This window comes from Lutjanus erythropterus, chromosome 5 (assembly GCF_056507025.1).
Source record: "Lutjanus erythropterus isolate fLutEry1 chromosome 5, fLutEry1.hap2, whole genome shotgun sequence".
Taxonomy (NCBI): domain Eukaryota; kingdom Metazoa; phylum Chordata; class Actinopteri; order Lutjaniformes; family Lutjanidae; genus Lutjanus; species Lutjanus erythropterus.
Window position 1 is genome coordinate 31,627,536 of NC_139321.1, and position 14,338 is coordinate 31,641,873.

Below are 14,338 nucleotides of genomic sequence, written 5' to 3' on the forward strand. Positions count from 1 at the left end.
GCTGACCACAACCTGTTTAGTTCCCTAATGTAGTAATGTGCTGGTGACTGGAGACTACATGTCACAAGCTCTGCTTTTGCTTTTGCTGTTCTCTGTGTTCTGAGGTGAGTTCCTGAACCTGAGTTTAGTACAGTTTAAGAGACGATACCCAATCCAGGTTTCCTAAGAAACGAGATCCTAAAAAGATAGATTAGGCTTCTTCTGTGCACACAACAGTTTTATTTCTCTCAACTTCTCTTTGTAAATTTGTACAAATTTGCGTTAGTGTGCACTTCTCCTTGGCCAAGGTAATCCCTCCACCTGACAGGTGTGGCATATAGAGATTCTGATTAAACAGCAGGATTATTGCACAGGTGTGCCTTGGACTGGTCACAATAAAAGGACATTTTAAAATGGGCAGTTTTATCTTGAAAAAAAGACATATATTAGGCAGTGAACTATGGATATGTCACATAGGGCTACAGATACCGTTTTCCCCCAGCAGGGCAAAATCATGACCCACCCAACTGTCTCTGGCTGACCCTGATATTCTTACCCTAACCTGAACCAGTTGCTCCTCATGTCTAAACCTAACCAACCTAATGAACAAACTGCAACAAGTACTAGCCAATCAGACGCAGAGTAGGGTGGGTCATGATTTTGCCCTTCTGGGGGAGAAATGGTACCTGTAGTCCTATATGAAATATCCATAGTTCACTGCCTAATAAATGTCTTTTTTTCACTGCACATTTTAGAGCGGTCTTTTATTGTTACCAGTCCAAAAAGTGTTAAATTTGTCAGTGAAGTATTCATTGATGTTCTTTTATTTCATGACTAAATTTTGACAACAACATAAATGAAAAAAATATTGACAGCTAAAATTATGCCAAAATCTCTGTTCATTCTGCCCTGACGAATAAGGATGATTGAAAGGTGTACTTTAACTGTTGCAGTTAAATAGCCTGTAAACAGGAGGCGGAGTTCAGTGACATCCAAAAAAGAAGAAGCAACTTCCTGTAAGGCTGGCCATCGATACTCAGTACATTTAAGGCAGTGAAAGTGTGGCCCGTGGCCCACTGGTGGGCCCTGAAAGCCCTGCAGGTGAGCCTTGAGAGATCATGAATATTAAATAAATAAAGTCTTTTTAAGTTTCAATTTCAGGTTTGAAATTACCACAACATATTTATAATGCATTTTAAAAAGGTAATCACAACTAATAAAACAAAGACATGGGATTTGAATTATATGTTATTTTTGATTTATCTGACCTTATTTAACAGGTGTTACAGCCATACACGAATGTCATGACTTGTCACATTACATTTCTTGTATCTCATCTTTGGTATGATTAGTCCTGTGTGTTGATTTGTGATTAAAAGTTTGGGGTAGCTGCATAAGATTTTCAGATTTCAAATTGTGCTGTGACATTCTTAATTTGGAAATGTCTGGCTTTAATGTATCTATTGAAATAACACAGTATCAAGTAATATTTATACTCTTAAGTCAAATGATACCTGCATCCAGTCCGTTTTGTACCTAAACCTTGAAAAAATTTGTATGATTGTGCTTAGCTACATTGCTCTCAGAGTAAGGCACTAAGTGTTTTTCTTTTTGCTTCCTGCTGCTCTGTGGTAAGAGATACACAAAAATCTGCTGCTGTACCACCAGACTGAAGAGCAGTTACTTCCCTCAGGCTGTTAAAAGACTCAATTCATCTTCAGCGTTTTCATTTATTCAACCAAGCTACTTTATGTTTAATATTGTTTTTTCTGATTAGCGAAACGGGGAACTACAAATAATGTCGCTATGCAACCCTGTGTTGTAAAAATGTAATGATAAATAAATCTATATTGTACCATGTATCTGTTATTGTCTGCTATAAGAAAAAAACAGCAATGCACTTGCATAAAAGAAATTAATCAAAATGGTTGTAACCTTTAATAAGCTCATGAGGTTCAGTGAAACAAACAAGCAAAAACAAAGTTTTATTTCAATAAGGCAGTAAAATTTGCTTAATATTCTATGAACACATAATGATTGAATCAAGCTACAGTAACATAAGAACATAAGGAGAAATTTGATATGCATTTATGCATGTGTGCACCTATGTCTGTTTAGTTGCCTTAAGTATGAACGCTCACTCTCAACAACTTTAGAGGAGGAACACATTTATTTATAATTTGTTTATACTCTCAGTCATATAACCAACCCAGAGGTTTGCATGAAGACAAGATTGTCAGGATGTAACTTGAGAATACACACTTCCTTCAGTCTTCAAGTCTTCCTTCTTTCTCCCACTTGTTGCTTTCCTTCCAGTGAAATGCAATGCAGCGTAGCTCAGATCGCCTCCACCTTCAGTCTGTGCAGCCCAAAAAAAAACTCATTATATATAGTCATGTTTGTATATGGCACTGCTGGAATTATGTACATAAAATGACTGGTATCATCACTTACAACATTTTGTACTGTTCGGCTGGAATTGTGATGTCTTGCTTGTGAAGAGGGTCTTTCTGTTCCTAGTGATCAATGAAAACAGGAATATTATGTGCTTACTCTCACTTTTTAAGAAGGATGATTCAACAGGTTTACATTTTAAAATTAATGACATCAAAATCATCATTGTTGAATTTTCTTAATTATTAAATTGTGTACTGTTAAGCTAACATTTAATGAGGCACACATACAACAACATACACAAATATATAAAAATATAAATATTTAAAATATTCAATGTCAGTATAATGGTGGTACTTGTAAAGCCAAATATTTTCTGAGGTGGTACGTGGTGTAAACACTGGATTAGGCAATCATAAATAATAGATTGTTAATGTCATTTGACAAGTTTAAACCACATGACGGAAAATACAGCTGCCAATGTGGAAAGAATTTGTGATAAAAATATCCTAAAACAACATCCGTCTCAGCTGCAGAGTGTCAGGACACTGTTTCATCCTGAATCTGTAGCATCTTCATGACATATTACTCTAAATTATTATATAAATCCTTCTGACATGCCTGCCCACACCAACTCCCTGTGTCAAATTTCACCCAACTTTAAAAAAACCATAAAGTATTAGAATAAGACAGCATTACTTACCTTTACACTGTTCACATACTGCTGTTTGAGTTCGGTTACAGATGAAAACAATATTTCCAATAACAGAAATGATCAAGCAGATGATAGTTATCACCAGTGCAATAAATTCAGAACTTGATGTTTCCTCTAGACAACAAAGAAAAAAAAAACACTCATCAATGATAATGTTATTAACATGTAGTTAATATCACCTCCAGTATATTGAAAACAGAATCATACTGATTTGAAGGTTTGTTCCATCTCCAAATAAAATCTCCCCACACGTGGCCACAGCACAGTAGTAAGTTCCAGCATCAGAGGAGTCGACGTTCTTAGAGAAGTGATAAACGCAGCTTTTCTGAGTGTCAGATCTCTTGTCACATTCACCATGTCTGTTCCCATCAGTGTAGATGATGTTTGGATGAGATTTATTTGATCCGGCTCTGAACCAGAACACGCTGTGATCTCCTGGACATGTTTCATTGTGAGAGTCAGTGATGACTGAACACTGGAGATTCATCAAGTCCCCTGGATGGACTGGAACAGATGCTGCCGGGTGCTGAACAACAGAAAGGTCTGATGTCCTCTGAGTGTTTCCTGCATATTTTATGAAGTTGAAATATAGTGTAAGGATAACATATAATGATTTGAGATGATACTCTGCAGAAATGATGAGAAATAGAAGTTGTTTCACTACACCTCTCAACCTTCTCACTGGGCTTTAAAGGAGCAATAAGTAGCATCTGGGCATGCAAAAATGAGTACTGCAGTCCAAATAGTGAGTTGGAGCCAGAGACAGTTTATTAAATAGGCTGAAATCCTACCTAATATATAAAGCTTGGACTGATCACATCAGTGTTTAACATCTGCGCCTTCTAAGAGATTATTAATGATTTCTACGACTCATAAACAGACACTACTCGTTCTGTGACTACATAGGTGAGTAGTTATAGATAGAAGTGAGGGTGCAAGATTATTGCCAGACAAGACAAAAAATATGCATATCACCAGTATGAGTTAACTTAAGCTCCCTGCACTCTCTGGGGAAACTTATTCCAGTTCCAGAGATCCAAACAAGTTACGTGATTAAAAAGTGAGGATACAACAGCACACGTATGATACCCCCAGTCTAATTGTAGGGGTGCAGCTGCTCCACTTGCTTCATTGCTCAGGTGCTTATAGGCGACCATTCGGTATTAATTTGAACACTGAAATGGGTGGGTGAAAATGGGAAAACTAAAAAAGTTATTCTTGCCTGGATCTGAGTTTTCAATAAGGATCCACAGTTGATTGAACAAGCTTTCTTTTTGAAAATAATAACTGGCAACTGAAACAGTTATTCCAGCCTTGAATAGAAAGTTCAACAGTTTCACTGTGGCTTGTAGCAGAGAAGTATTTCAATTGTCATGATTTATTACAGCAAATATATAACAGATTTCTCATTTAAGATATATTGTAGATTTAGTTCGAAAATTCTCTTAAAAATGCTTAATGACGCTGAGTAAAGTTATTGTTTGTAACAATGTATTCACAGTGCGGCTAAAAGTGGTTAAAGTGATTCTAAAACAGTACAAAACAGATCTCATAATTACCTTTTAATGATAAATAGGTCCCCATCCAAGTAATCCTTGACCAGTCCATGACAGCACAGTGATACATTCCCTCGTCCTCTTGAACCGTCCTCAAAATGGTCAGAGAGGTAATATTCTTATCATCGTTTACTTTAAATCTAGACTCAGAAAACCCTGCTCCATACGCAGGATGTATATTTTTCCGCTGTGTCACAATTAATTTCAGATTATCCCCGGCACTCTGCTTGTACCACTGAAGTTGTCTTCGGTTCAACTCATAATCAGGTAAAACACATGTGAAGGTCGCAGATTCACCGAGTTGAACTGAGGTCACTGGAGTCAGCGTATCTAGATTAAATTAAAATGTATAACAGTTAATATAACAGTTTACTGTAATATTAAATCATAACTGAAATGATGCAAAGCACATACAATATTCACATGAACCACCAGCATGCAGATACAAATAAATGAGAAAATATTTAGTCATCTTTCAATGAATTATAACTTACATCCCTGATGAAAGAGAAGCAGTGTAACGCAGAACACGATCATCTTGACATTACCTCTTGTTAGGAGACTTCTTGGCTATTTTGTGAGTGAAGGCGGTGACGTGGCTGTGACACGTTAGACCTTGAAATGCATCTGATTGGTTATCACAGAATATGCAATCAGATGCATTTCCTGCCACTCTGGTTTTGTCCTTAATGTGTCTGTGAAAGCTAGTCTTTTGAATGGGGCACTCACTTACAGCTGACATAGGGACTTTTATTGCTTGTGGTATATAGTGCCAAATCTAAATCTAAATTTTTGTTTTTCCCTGCTGCATCCCTATTCAGCAGCAGCACTAAGATTAACTAGTAGATGTAATTCTTATATTGACATATATTAATGCTGCTTATATACAGAATGCTGTGCAGTTGCATGTACAACTTAAAAAGTGTATGTTGCTATGCCTTAATCATAGATGTGACGTCACTGCTCCTGTGATGGCAGATAGCACCTCTCACTGGCTTGAAAAAAAAAAAAAAAACAATCAAAAAACTTATATTTCCCACTTCTGATAGTGCCCCAATGTCTGTTGGAGCACTTTTTTATTACTTGACACTGGTCTTGGTCTTGAGACTTTTTGAAGGTGTCAGTGTCGTCTTGGAATCCACCTTATTTTTAATCAGCCTTTCCTCGCTCTCACGGCTTGATTCCACTGGACACACAGTGTCACAGCCACCAGAGCTGATTGCAGCACTTGTTTGGGGTTTTTTAGTGGTTTCCTATTTTATTTTGAAGTTCTTACCTTCCCTCTTGTGCCTGGTTTTGCTCCCTGTCTTTGTCTTTTACCGTCCTTTTTGATCATTAATTGTTTTCACCTGCCCCTGATTGGTTTCCCTTTGCATTTAGTCATGTCACCTGTCCTTAGTCAGCAGTTCATTATTGCCCTTAGTGTTGAGTCTCCCAGTCCTTTCTGTCTTTTTGTGGATTTTGTTGATTTCAACCTTGTTTTGGATTTTAGAATTTTTCTTGTGTCTGTTCCTGTTTTCCCATAAGCCTGATTTATGTTTGTGTTTGTTTTTCTTATTAAATACCTTAAACTTTCTCTGCTTGCCTGCATTTGGGGGTCCTTCTTTTTTTCACAACTACACTTAACATGATATAACAGTACAAATTGCCCACTAAATACAAACGGAAACCGATTAGGGGCAGGTGGAAACAATGTGTGATTGTAAAAATGAGGGAAAAGGACAAAGACAGGAAGTGAAAACAGAAACAGGAGGGGAGGTACTTCAAAATAAAACAGGAAACCAGTACAAACCCCAAACCGTGACAAGATATGCTGCAGCACATCCCAGATGATGCTGGTTCAAACCTGTGCAGAGCCGATTGAGAATGCAAGAAGTCAGGTACAGAAACAGCTTTGAAGCTGATCAATTTTCAAAATAAAAGACCCTGTGCAGACTAGCATATAAGCACAAAAACTATTTAGCCTATGTTGGAAGCACAAAAATCAAGAAAAATGACCAAATTAACAAAATCTGAGTAATTCAACATAGTAAGGCCAGCTAGACATGCACAAGTTTTAGTCTTGTCCCTGTCTTGATACACTCTGGTCTTGGTCATGACTTCTTGGTTTTGATGGTCTTAGCCACAATACTGATCTGCATGACGTAAATTTTGTTACCAGAGGGTAAATAGTAAGGTATAAAGCTCTGTCCAGAGAGCTGATTTGTTGGGACTTTGCTGATTTGTACACGGTTTGTTGACAAACATACTACACTACAACAAGCTATGGCACACTATCTATACATGTGTGATAAGAGTCCTTTGTGAATTGACTCCAGACACTAGTAGTATAAACAGAAGTACTACATGTCCTCGGTCCTTAGTTTGTAGTTCTTTGGTCATAAACCAATATATCAGACACATTAAAAATCTGACATGATGATGGTACTAAACTGTCATGGGGTCTGCAAAGATATTACAGTTCATCCTGAGTGGCCATGAATGTCTGTACCAAATTTCATGGCAATCAATCCAATAGCTCTTGAGACCTTTCACTGAAAACCATAATGCAACATCATAACACTAGAGGAAAAGTCAGTAGGCTTCATCCTCTGGAGAACATGAATGCCTTTATCAAATTTTATAACAATCCATACGATAGTTATTGCGATATTTCAGTCTCAACCCAAGTGGTGCATTGACTAACTAACGGGATGCCAGAGAACAATGTCACTATTGTGGCTTTAACTAGACTGAGGGCTCTGTTTTTGTGGTAGTCAGTTTGGTATTTTGTTTATCCTGACATGCCTGACTATATCATATTTTGGTGGCCAGTCCCTCTCAAATGTCCACTTGGCCCACTGACTTTGCTTGCGATGACGTCAAAGATTTAAATAGCTTTTGTTGGCTCAAGGAAAATTTGACAAAATCCCATAGATCAAAAACTCATAATAGAAAGGGTTATAACTTACCATGTTTGCAATTCCAGAAGTCCTGTCAACAGTTTTATAGACGTTTCTTTTATAATGGTGACTTATGGGGGAAAATGCTTTTTGGGTCAGTGAGGAATTTTCCACTGCAATACCACTAGTGGGCACTGGGGAAAAATTGAGGGGAAGGCTGAACAGCAATGTCGTATCTAGTTCTATTATAAGTCTATGTAATCAACCTGTTCTTTGACATAGGTGTGATGATGTGTTCCTTTGACACATGTACAGCCTTATAGTGCTGCTAGCATGGCTGTACACTCTTACAGCCAGTGGGAGGTGTTGGCGTATCTGTCAGTGCAGGAGAAGTAACATTACATTCATGATTTAGCCATGACAGCTTTGGGATACACTGGCAAAAACTGTTCAAACTGATAACTATTCCCAACAGAGCACAAATGTTTAAGAATTCTTGAATTCAGATAAATGCGACTCTGTACAAATCAAACAGTGTTGTTAATGGTTGAGAGGGAGACCACTCTTGTGTGGGAGGAAATGCCCTTTGCTTGTATATTCTCTGATAACCAATCAGGTGCAACTGATGGGCTGACCCATCATGAACATATCACCGCCTTCACACACTCAAATACCAACAAGTCTCCTAATAAGAGACAGTGTCAAGATGATTGTGTTCTGTGTTACACTGCTTCTCTTTCATCAAGGATGTAAGTGCTTTAATTATCTCATAATTAAGTATTTTCTCTATCTGCATGCAAACTAGATGTATGGTGGTTCATGTGACTTTTACATTATACTCAAATTGTCATTTTTTAAAAAAATGTGTTTTTTCTTTTCATCTAATTCAGATATGCTGGTTCCAGTGACTATAGTTCAACTTGGTGAACCTGTGACCTTCACATGTGTTTTGTCTTCTCATGAGTACGGCACTGATAAACTTTACTGGTACAAGCAGAACGCTGGGGATAATCTGAAATTAATTGTATCAAAGCTGAGAAATGTAAATCCTGTGTATGAACCAGAGTTTCCAGCATCTAGATTTTGTCTAAACATTTCTGAGAATATCAGCTATCTGACCATTTTGAGGACCAGTCAAGAGGATGAGGGAATGTATCACTGTGCAGTCATGGGCTGGATTAACAGTACTTGGAGTGGGACTTATTTATCATTTAAAGGTAATTACGTGATCTCTTTTCAATACAGGGGGTAATGTTCATAACACGTTAATAAAATCATCATTGATAATTTTTTTCCTTGTTGTAGAGGAAACAGCAAGTTCTGAATTAACTCCTCTGGTGATGACGATCATCTGCTTGGTGATTTCTTTGATTGGAAATATTATTTTCATCTGTTACCAAACTCAAAGAGCAGTGTGTCAACAATGTAAAGGTAAGTACAAATTTGAATACTCCTATAGTTTTACTTGAAATGTATTATAACAACAACAACAACAACAACAACAACAACAATAATAAGAAGAATAATAATTTTTATTCATAGAGCACTTTTTGAAATCCATGTTGCCAAGTGCTTCAGAGGGGCAGCAAAATGAAACATCAGGTTAAAAAAAAATGATCTGATATAAAAGTGAACAGATAAAACAATCAAGTATATAAAATCCATACTGTATAGTGTACAAGGCAACAACAAACCGTTTAAACTCAGGTAAACTCAGTAAAGATTCCCAAAGAAAAGAACGTTTTAATAAGAGCTTTTAAAAAGATCACTAACTCCGCCGACCTGATTTCCTCAGGCAGATTGTTCCAGAGTCTCGGAGCTCTGACTGCAAATGCTGTGTCTCCTTTAGTTTTGAGCCAGGTGTATGGAAAAGGCAAGTGAACTTTGCCTGAGGATTTCTAGAAACATACGTGTGAGGTCTGAGATATATGAGAGAGCAAGGCATCAGTAAAATCTTAAAATCTATTCTAAAACATGCTCAGAGCCAGTGTAAAGAAATTAAAATGAGCGATGTTATAAAACAGGATAGGACGAACCTCAGTGTGATGTTCTGAGATAAAATAATAGATACCAGTAGAAGTTATTATCAATTAATTTATGTTTTTAGCCTTAATTTCCATACAATTTTTAATCTCCATATTTCCGGATGCTCTGTGTGTGCCTTATTAAATATTACCTTTACAGTATTATGTGACCATAGTGACTTGATGAAAGAGCAAGGTAAATGTGAATACATGTCTGCCTCGCTATGGTACACAATGAAATTGTTATGGATGATTTGACATCATTAGGGAGCATGTACAGGTTGAATAATAGTGGCACAAAAATTGAACCCTGAGGGACTCCACATGTCCTGGTGATCCACACCTTGTATTACAGTTTTTCTCGCTCATTTTGGCATTTTTCAAAACAGGCTTAACTTTCTCAAAACTGTAGGTGCAACTGTTTCAAAACCTAATTTTTGTGTCAGGAAACTGGTCAGTGCTACCAAAATGAAAAGTTATTTTATCATCATGCGAGCCGTACTGCTCAAAATGTTTAACTTTCACCGTAACAGTCAACCTCGCAAATGTTTCTTCTATATAAATCTTTTTTTGTCGACACTGATTACATACTATACTACACAAGAAGATCAGTTTTGTCTAGCTGAATACTGTCACGTATCACACTGAACTCTAGATTCAGATTTCAACAGTAGGTTAAAGTTTAAAAATTAACAATGTACAATACTGTAGTAAACAGAGAAATGATATGAATATGTGTGTGGGCTGTAGTGGTAAATGGAGTTTGCCCTCTCATTGACTGATACAGTTGATATGAAAATAAATGAATAAACTCTGTCTTGTTTCAAAGAGCTGATAAACTTTTACTTGTATTTTACCCCCATTACTGTGAACAGAAATTTTACCTTTGATCATGTAAAGTCATATATAGAAAATCTGCCACAAAATGATCTCCATGTCATTCCTTGTTCATTACTGTCACCTGGAAGCTCATTCACCATCACAATCATGACATGTCAAAGATATTTATGGAATATACATATATGTCTGATAGATTTTGAGACTTGAGTGGATCATTTTGCATGTGGTGGCTCAAGCAATGAAAAAATGTTTAGAAGTTGTGAAGAGTCTGACAGTTTCACTGAGAATCAACTCGTCAGTTTTGATCAGCGAGCCAGTTCAGCAAGAGGTCACTGTGCAAATTTGTTGACAACTGTACTTACTCTTTTGAACATGTCATATATGGCTCAAATGAATGAGAAATTCCAAAGAGCATTCTAGTTGTTCATAGATCTGAACTGACTGATTGTTGAGTCTCATCCCCAGGACCACTAATATTTCTAGTAGATCATAAGTGATGATTGAGAGGGATTATGTTTATGTGAGTTTATACATTGATTTAAGGGGGAGAAAAGGTTGGACATTATGCCTTTAAGCCTCCATTATGAAATTTTGTGAATTATTTCCATCATGTTTTTAGGTCATTATGTAGTGGCCATAAGACAAAGGTAGAAAGTCATCTTACTCTGACACCTACCCTGAAAAATTCCTGTATAAGACTTCATAAAAATCAACTTTACACAATGTCAATAATTGAGGAAAATGCACAACAATAATGATTTTTAGGTTATTTTTGTTTTAATTACAGCTTGAATCACCTGTGGGTCCTTACTGAAAAGTCAGATTAATTACATGATATTCCTGTTTTCATTCATCCTTAGGGCGAGAAGACGTCTCCTTGGAAACAGGACATCATAACTTGCGGCAAACTGTTCATGATATTGTAAGTGACGATACCAGTTACTTTATTTACATAATTCCAAGTAGTGCTGTGCACCAACATGACAGGGACTAATGAGCCTTTTATTCGCTGCACAGACTGAAGGTGGAGGTGATCTGAATTATGCTGCTTTGCATTTCTCTGGAAGAAAAGCTACAAGTGGGAGGAAGAAGAAAGAGCTGAAGACTGAAGAAAGTGTGTATTCTCAAGTTAAATGCTGAATGTGAATGTGTATTGATGTCCAAACCTGCAGGTTGATCCACAGTACTGACTTCTGACAGTGTAAATAAAAAATTGAATGTTGTGGGTTCCCCTTTAACTTTGAGAGTTATGTGTTTGATAATGAAAGTCAAATCATACTGTAGAATACAATCCTGCTCTTTATGTTCCATGTTTTACCACACATTGACCCTTTCCTCACTGTAATTATTCAAAAAATAATACATATAAAACTTTGATAGGACTATTAAAGTCTATACTTTTTGTGACATATCACAATATATATTCAAACAATGGTTTCACAATTATATTTGCTCAAAAATAATCATGTTGCTTGTAAGGAATAATTATGAAAACAAATGCATTGAATGATTTGATACAGCAGGGAACAGCAGGGTGGATGCACATTATCAAACCTGAAAAAAAACCAAAAACTGAGCAGTTTGCAAACGAACAGGTCATAGTCTGGTCTTCTCAGGCATTACAGGTCGCTGTAATAGTTCCATACACATAATTACCTTCAATGCAAAAATACATTTCAAAGTGAAACTCCTTCCGTTCATTCACGACAGTGAAATAGCTCCAAATGAAGCTCCTCTTTTGAACAGCTATCACTATGTGTTAGATCAAAGTGGTCAGGGTGTGCACTGTGGGGCGCTGAGGGTGCATGACACGTGTGTTGTTTGAGTGCACACAGACACAGTGAGTAGTGGAGCGACATAGAACACATGCACAAAACAATTGAATGTTGTTTGCACTGACAGTTCTGGTCTTTGATGAAATATAAATGGCACTGAAAGTGAAATGGAACATTTTTAGTATCAAGTCTATTAAAAATCAGAAAATCCTAACGTTAGTCACGGTTGTAGTCATGACAGCGAGTACAAGGAGCCAAAATCTTAGTGTGAAAAAATAATCTCTGCTTGATGCTGCAATTGGATGTGGGGTCTCCCATGAGTTTAATCTCTGGGTGTAGGCAAAGATTAGGTTAATAAACAAGCTTTTACGTTACAGTTTTGCTAGTTTACCCAGAAAGTGATGAGACCCAAAGCGATCTGACAAGAATGCATCACAAAAATCTGTATGACGCCAAATATGTCCCAGCCTCTGTCCTGCTGTAACTATGGATAATTAAGACTGAGGGATGAGCAGTTTACCTCTTTTCCAGTTGGTCTCATTCAATGTTATTGTGTAGGACACTGGCACTTTCACCAACTCTGTGACCTTATCAATTTGTAGGAGACCATGATGTGTTTATAAATAAAAATATAATACATAAATCAGTTTATTTATTTTCTTATTTATTTACAAACCCCCACCCCTGCAAAAATCTCCCATATTTTGAAACCCAGGTATGCAGGCCCATGAATTTGCAAAAGTTAGTAACTCACCCAAAACATTTCATTCATTTTATTTATTTATTTATTTTTTTTACCACTAAAGCTCTGATTTGAAAAATAGTAAGCTATTTGTAGGAGTAAGAGTTGACATGTTCTGTCCTAATTTGAGCATTAGAACCGTCAGAGCATTGAACACTGGGACACGTGGCTGTGGTGATTGAGCCACACGCATCTCACCAGCTTGTTTTTAGTTGCTTGTAGTTTCTGTTTCAAGATGATGATCTAAGTGCCATGGTCAGAGTGACACTGAACATACAAGAAGGTCTTAAGCCCCAGTGAGGCGAGACAAGGTGAGGCAGCTTTATTTATATGGCATGCATCAAAAACAGAGGCATTTCAAAGTTTCTTTTTTCATAGACAAAGAAGAGCCTTAGAATGACATTCAAAACCAGAAGTGATAAAAAGAGAATGAAATCAATTAAGACAGAATAACATGAAGTAAAATACATAGAATGGTGTAAAATACAAACAGAATATACCAGCAATACAGTTTGAGTGCAATTACAGTGCAGTGCGGATGAGACAATTATAAAAGTCCTCCCTGGACATGAGATCCCTATTTCTTTATATTTGTTTGAGATAATAAAATGCTGATTTAGTTATTTACTTGCTGTGTCAGCTGAAACTCAGAACTGAGCCTTTGTAGCTCTGAAATCAAGCTGAGCAATAAACAATGACTTCTGTCTAATCTATCTATTAAAGAATGTGGTTGTAAAATGTAAAGTGAAGGGAGAGTATGTGGGATTAAGGTGGAGCTCCTCTCTGGCTCTGGAGCACACTCTACTCCACCTAGGTTTCAAAATGTGAATAAATATATGCATGCAGTGCCTTTTGGCCAGGCATCAACCTAACATTTACACATTTATTGTTGAAAGAATAGACTTTAAGTTGAAATAAACACTTCAGGTTGCATTTATGCCTGTGAGGTACGAATTGGTGATCGCAGCTGCATAGATTAAAATGATTTAAATGAGAGCATTTCTGTTGCATGAGACGTGATTGAAAAACGTGTCTGACTCGCTTGCGGTCAACACACGGGCTAAGGAACCATAGTCATTTGGTGAAAGAGCGAAGTAAATATGAGTGTCATCTGCGTAGCTGTGCTAAGCAACGTTATGATTTGACATAGAGGGGATAGGTACAGTTTGAATAATAGTGACCCAAGAATCGAACCTTGGGGGACTCCACATGTCATGGTGATCTGTACCTGAGTACACTATGGTTTTACAATGAATATTTTTAACTAATAAAGAGCTGAACAGAGAAAGTTACTGAAAAAGTTTGAACAGCCCTCTTAGAGTTTTGTGTATATTTTATTTAGTAAAACCTGGCAGGGTAAAATAAGAGAATTTTGGCTTTTATCATGAAAAACTTCACTTTTATGAAAGTTACAGAGTTAGAGAGCTGTTG

At 36.9% G+C, this 14,338-nt stretch overlaps 2 protein-coding genes across 2 annotated transcripts; one reads left to right on the forward strand and one right to left on the reverse strand.

Annotated features, from left to right (window-relative positions):
• Positions 1 to 1,960: 1,960 nt before the first annotated feature.
• LOC146327158 (signal-regulatory protein beta-2-like) lies at positions 1,961 to 5,181 on the reverse strand. Its single transcript, XM_084718292.1, has 6 exons — positions 5,139 to 5,181; positions 4,648 to 4,974; positions 3,296 to 3,652; positions 3,077 to 3,202; positions 2,437 to 2,495; positions 1,961 to 2,338 (listed from the first exon to the last, which is right to left on the reverse strand). Exons 1-6 carry the CDS (start codon positions 5,179 to 5,181, stop codon positions 2,216 to 2,218), a joined length of 1,035 nt encoding a protein of 344 aa, XP_084574418.1. The 3' UTR covers positions 1,961 to 2,215.
• A 3,051-nt stretch (positions 5,182 to 8,232) lies between these two features.
• On the forward strand, positions 8,233 to 11,580 carry LOC146327159 (uncharacterized). Its single transcript, XM_084718293.1, has 5 exons — positions 8,233 to 8,275; positions 8,417 to 8,743; positions 8,832 to 8,957; positions 11,251 to 11,312; positions 11,563 to 11,580. The coding sequence occupies exons 1-5, from the start codon at positions 8,233 to 8,235 to the stop codon at positions 11,578 to 11,580; spliced, it is 576 nt and encodes a 191-aa protein (XP_084574419.1).
• Positions 11,581 to 14,338: the final 2,758 nt, after the last annotated feature.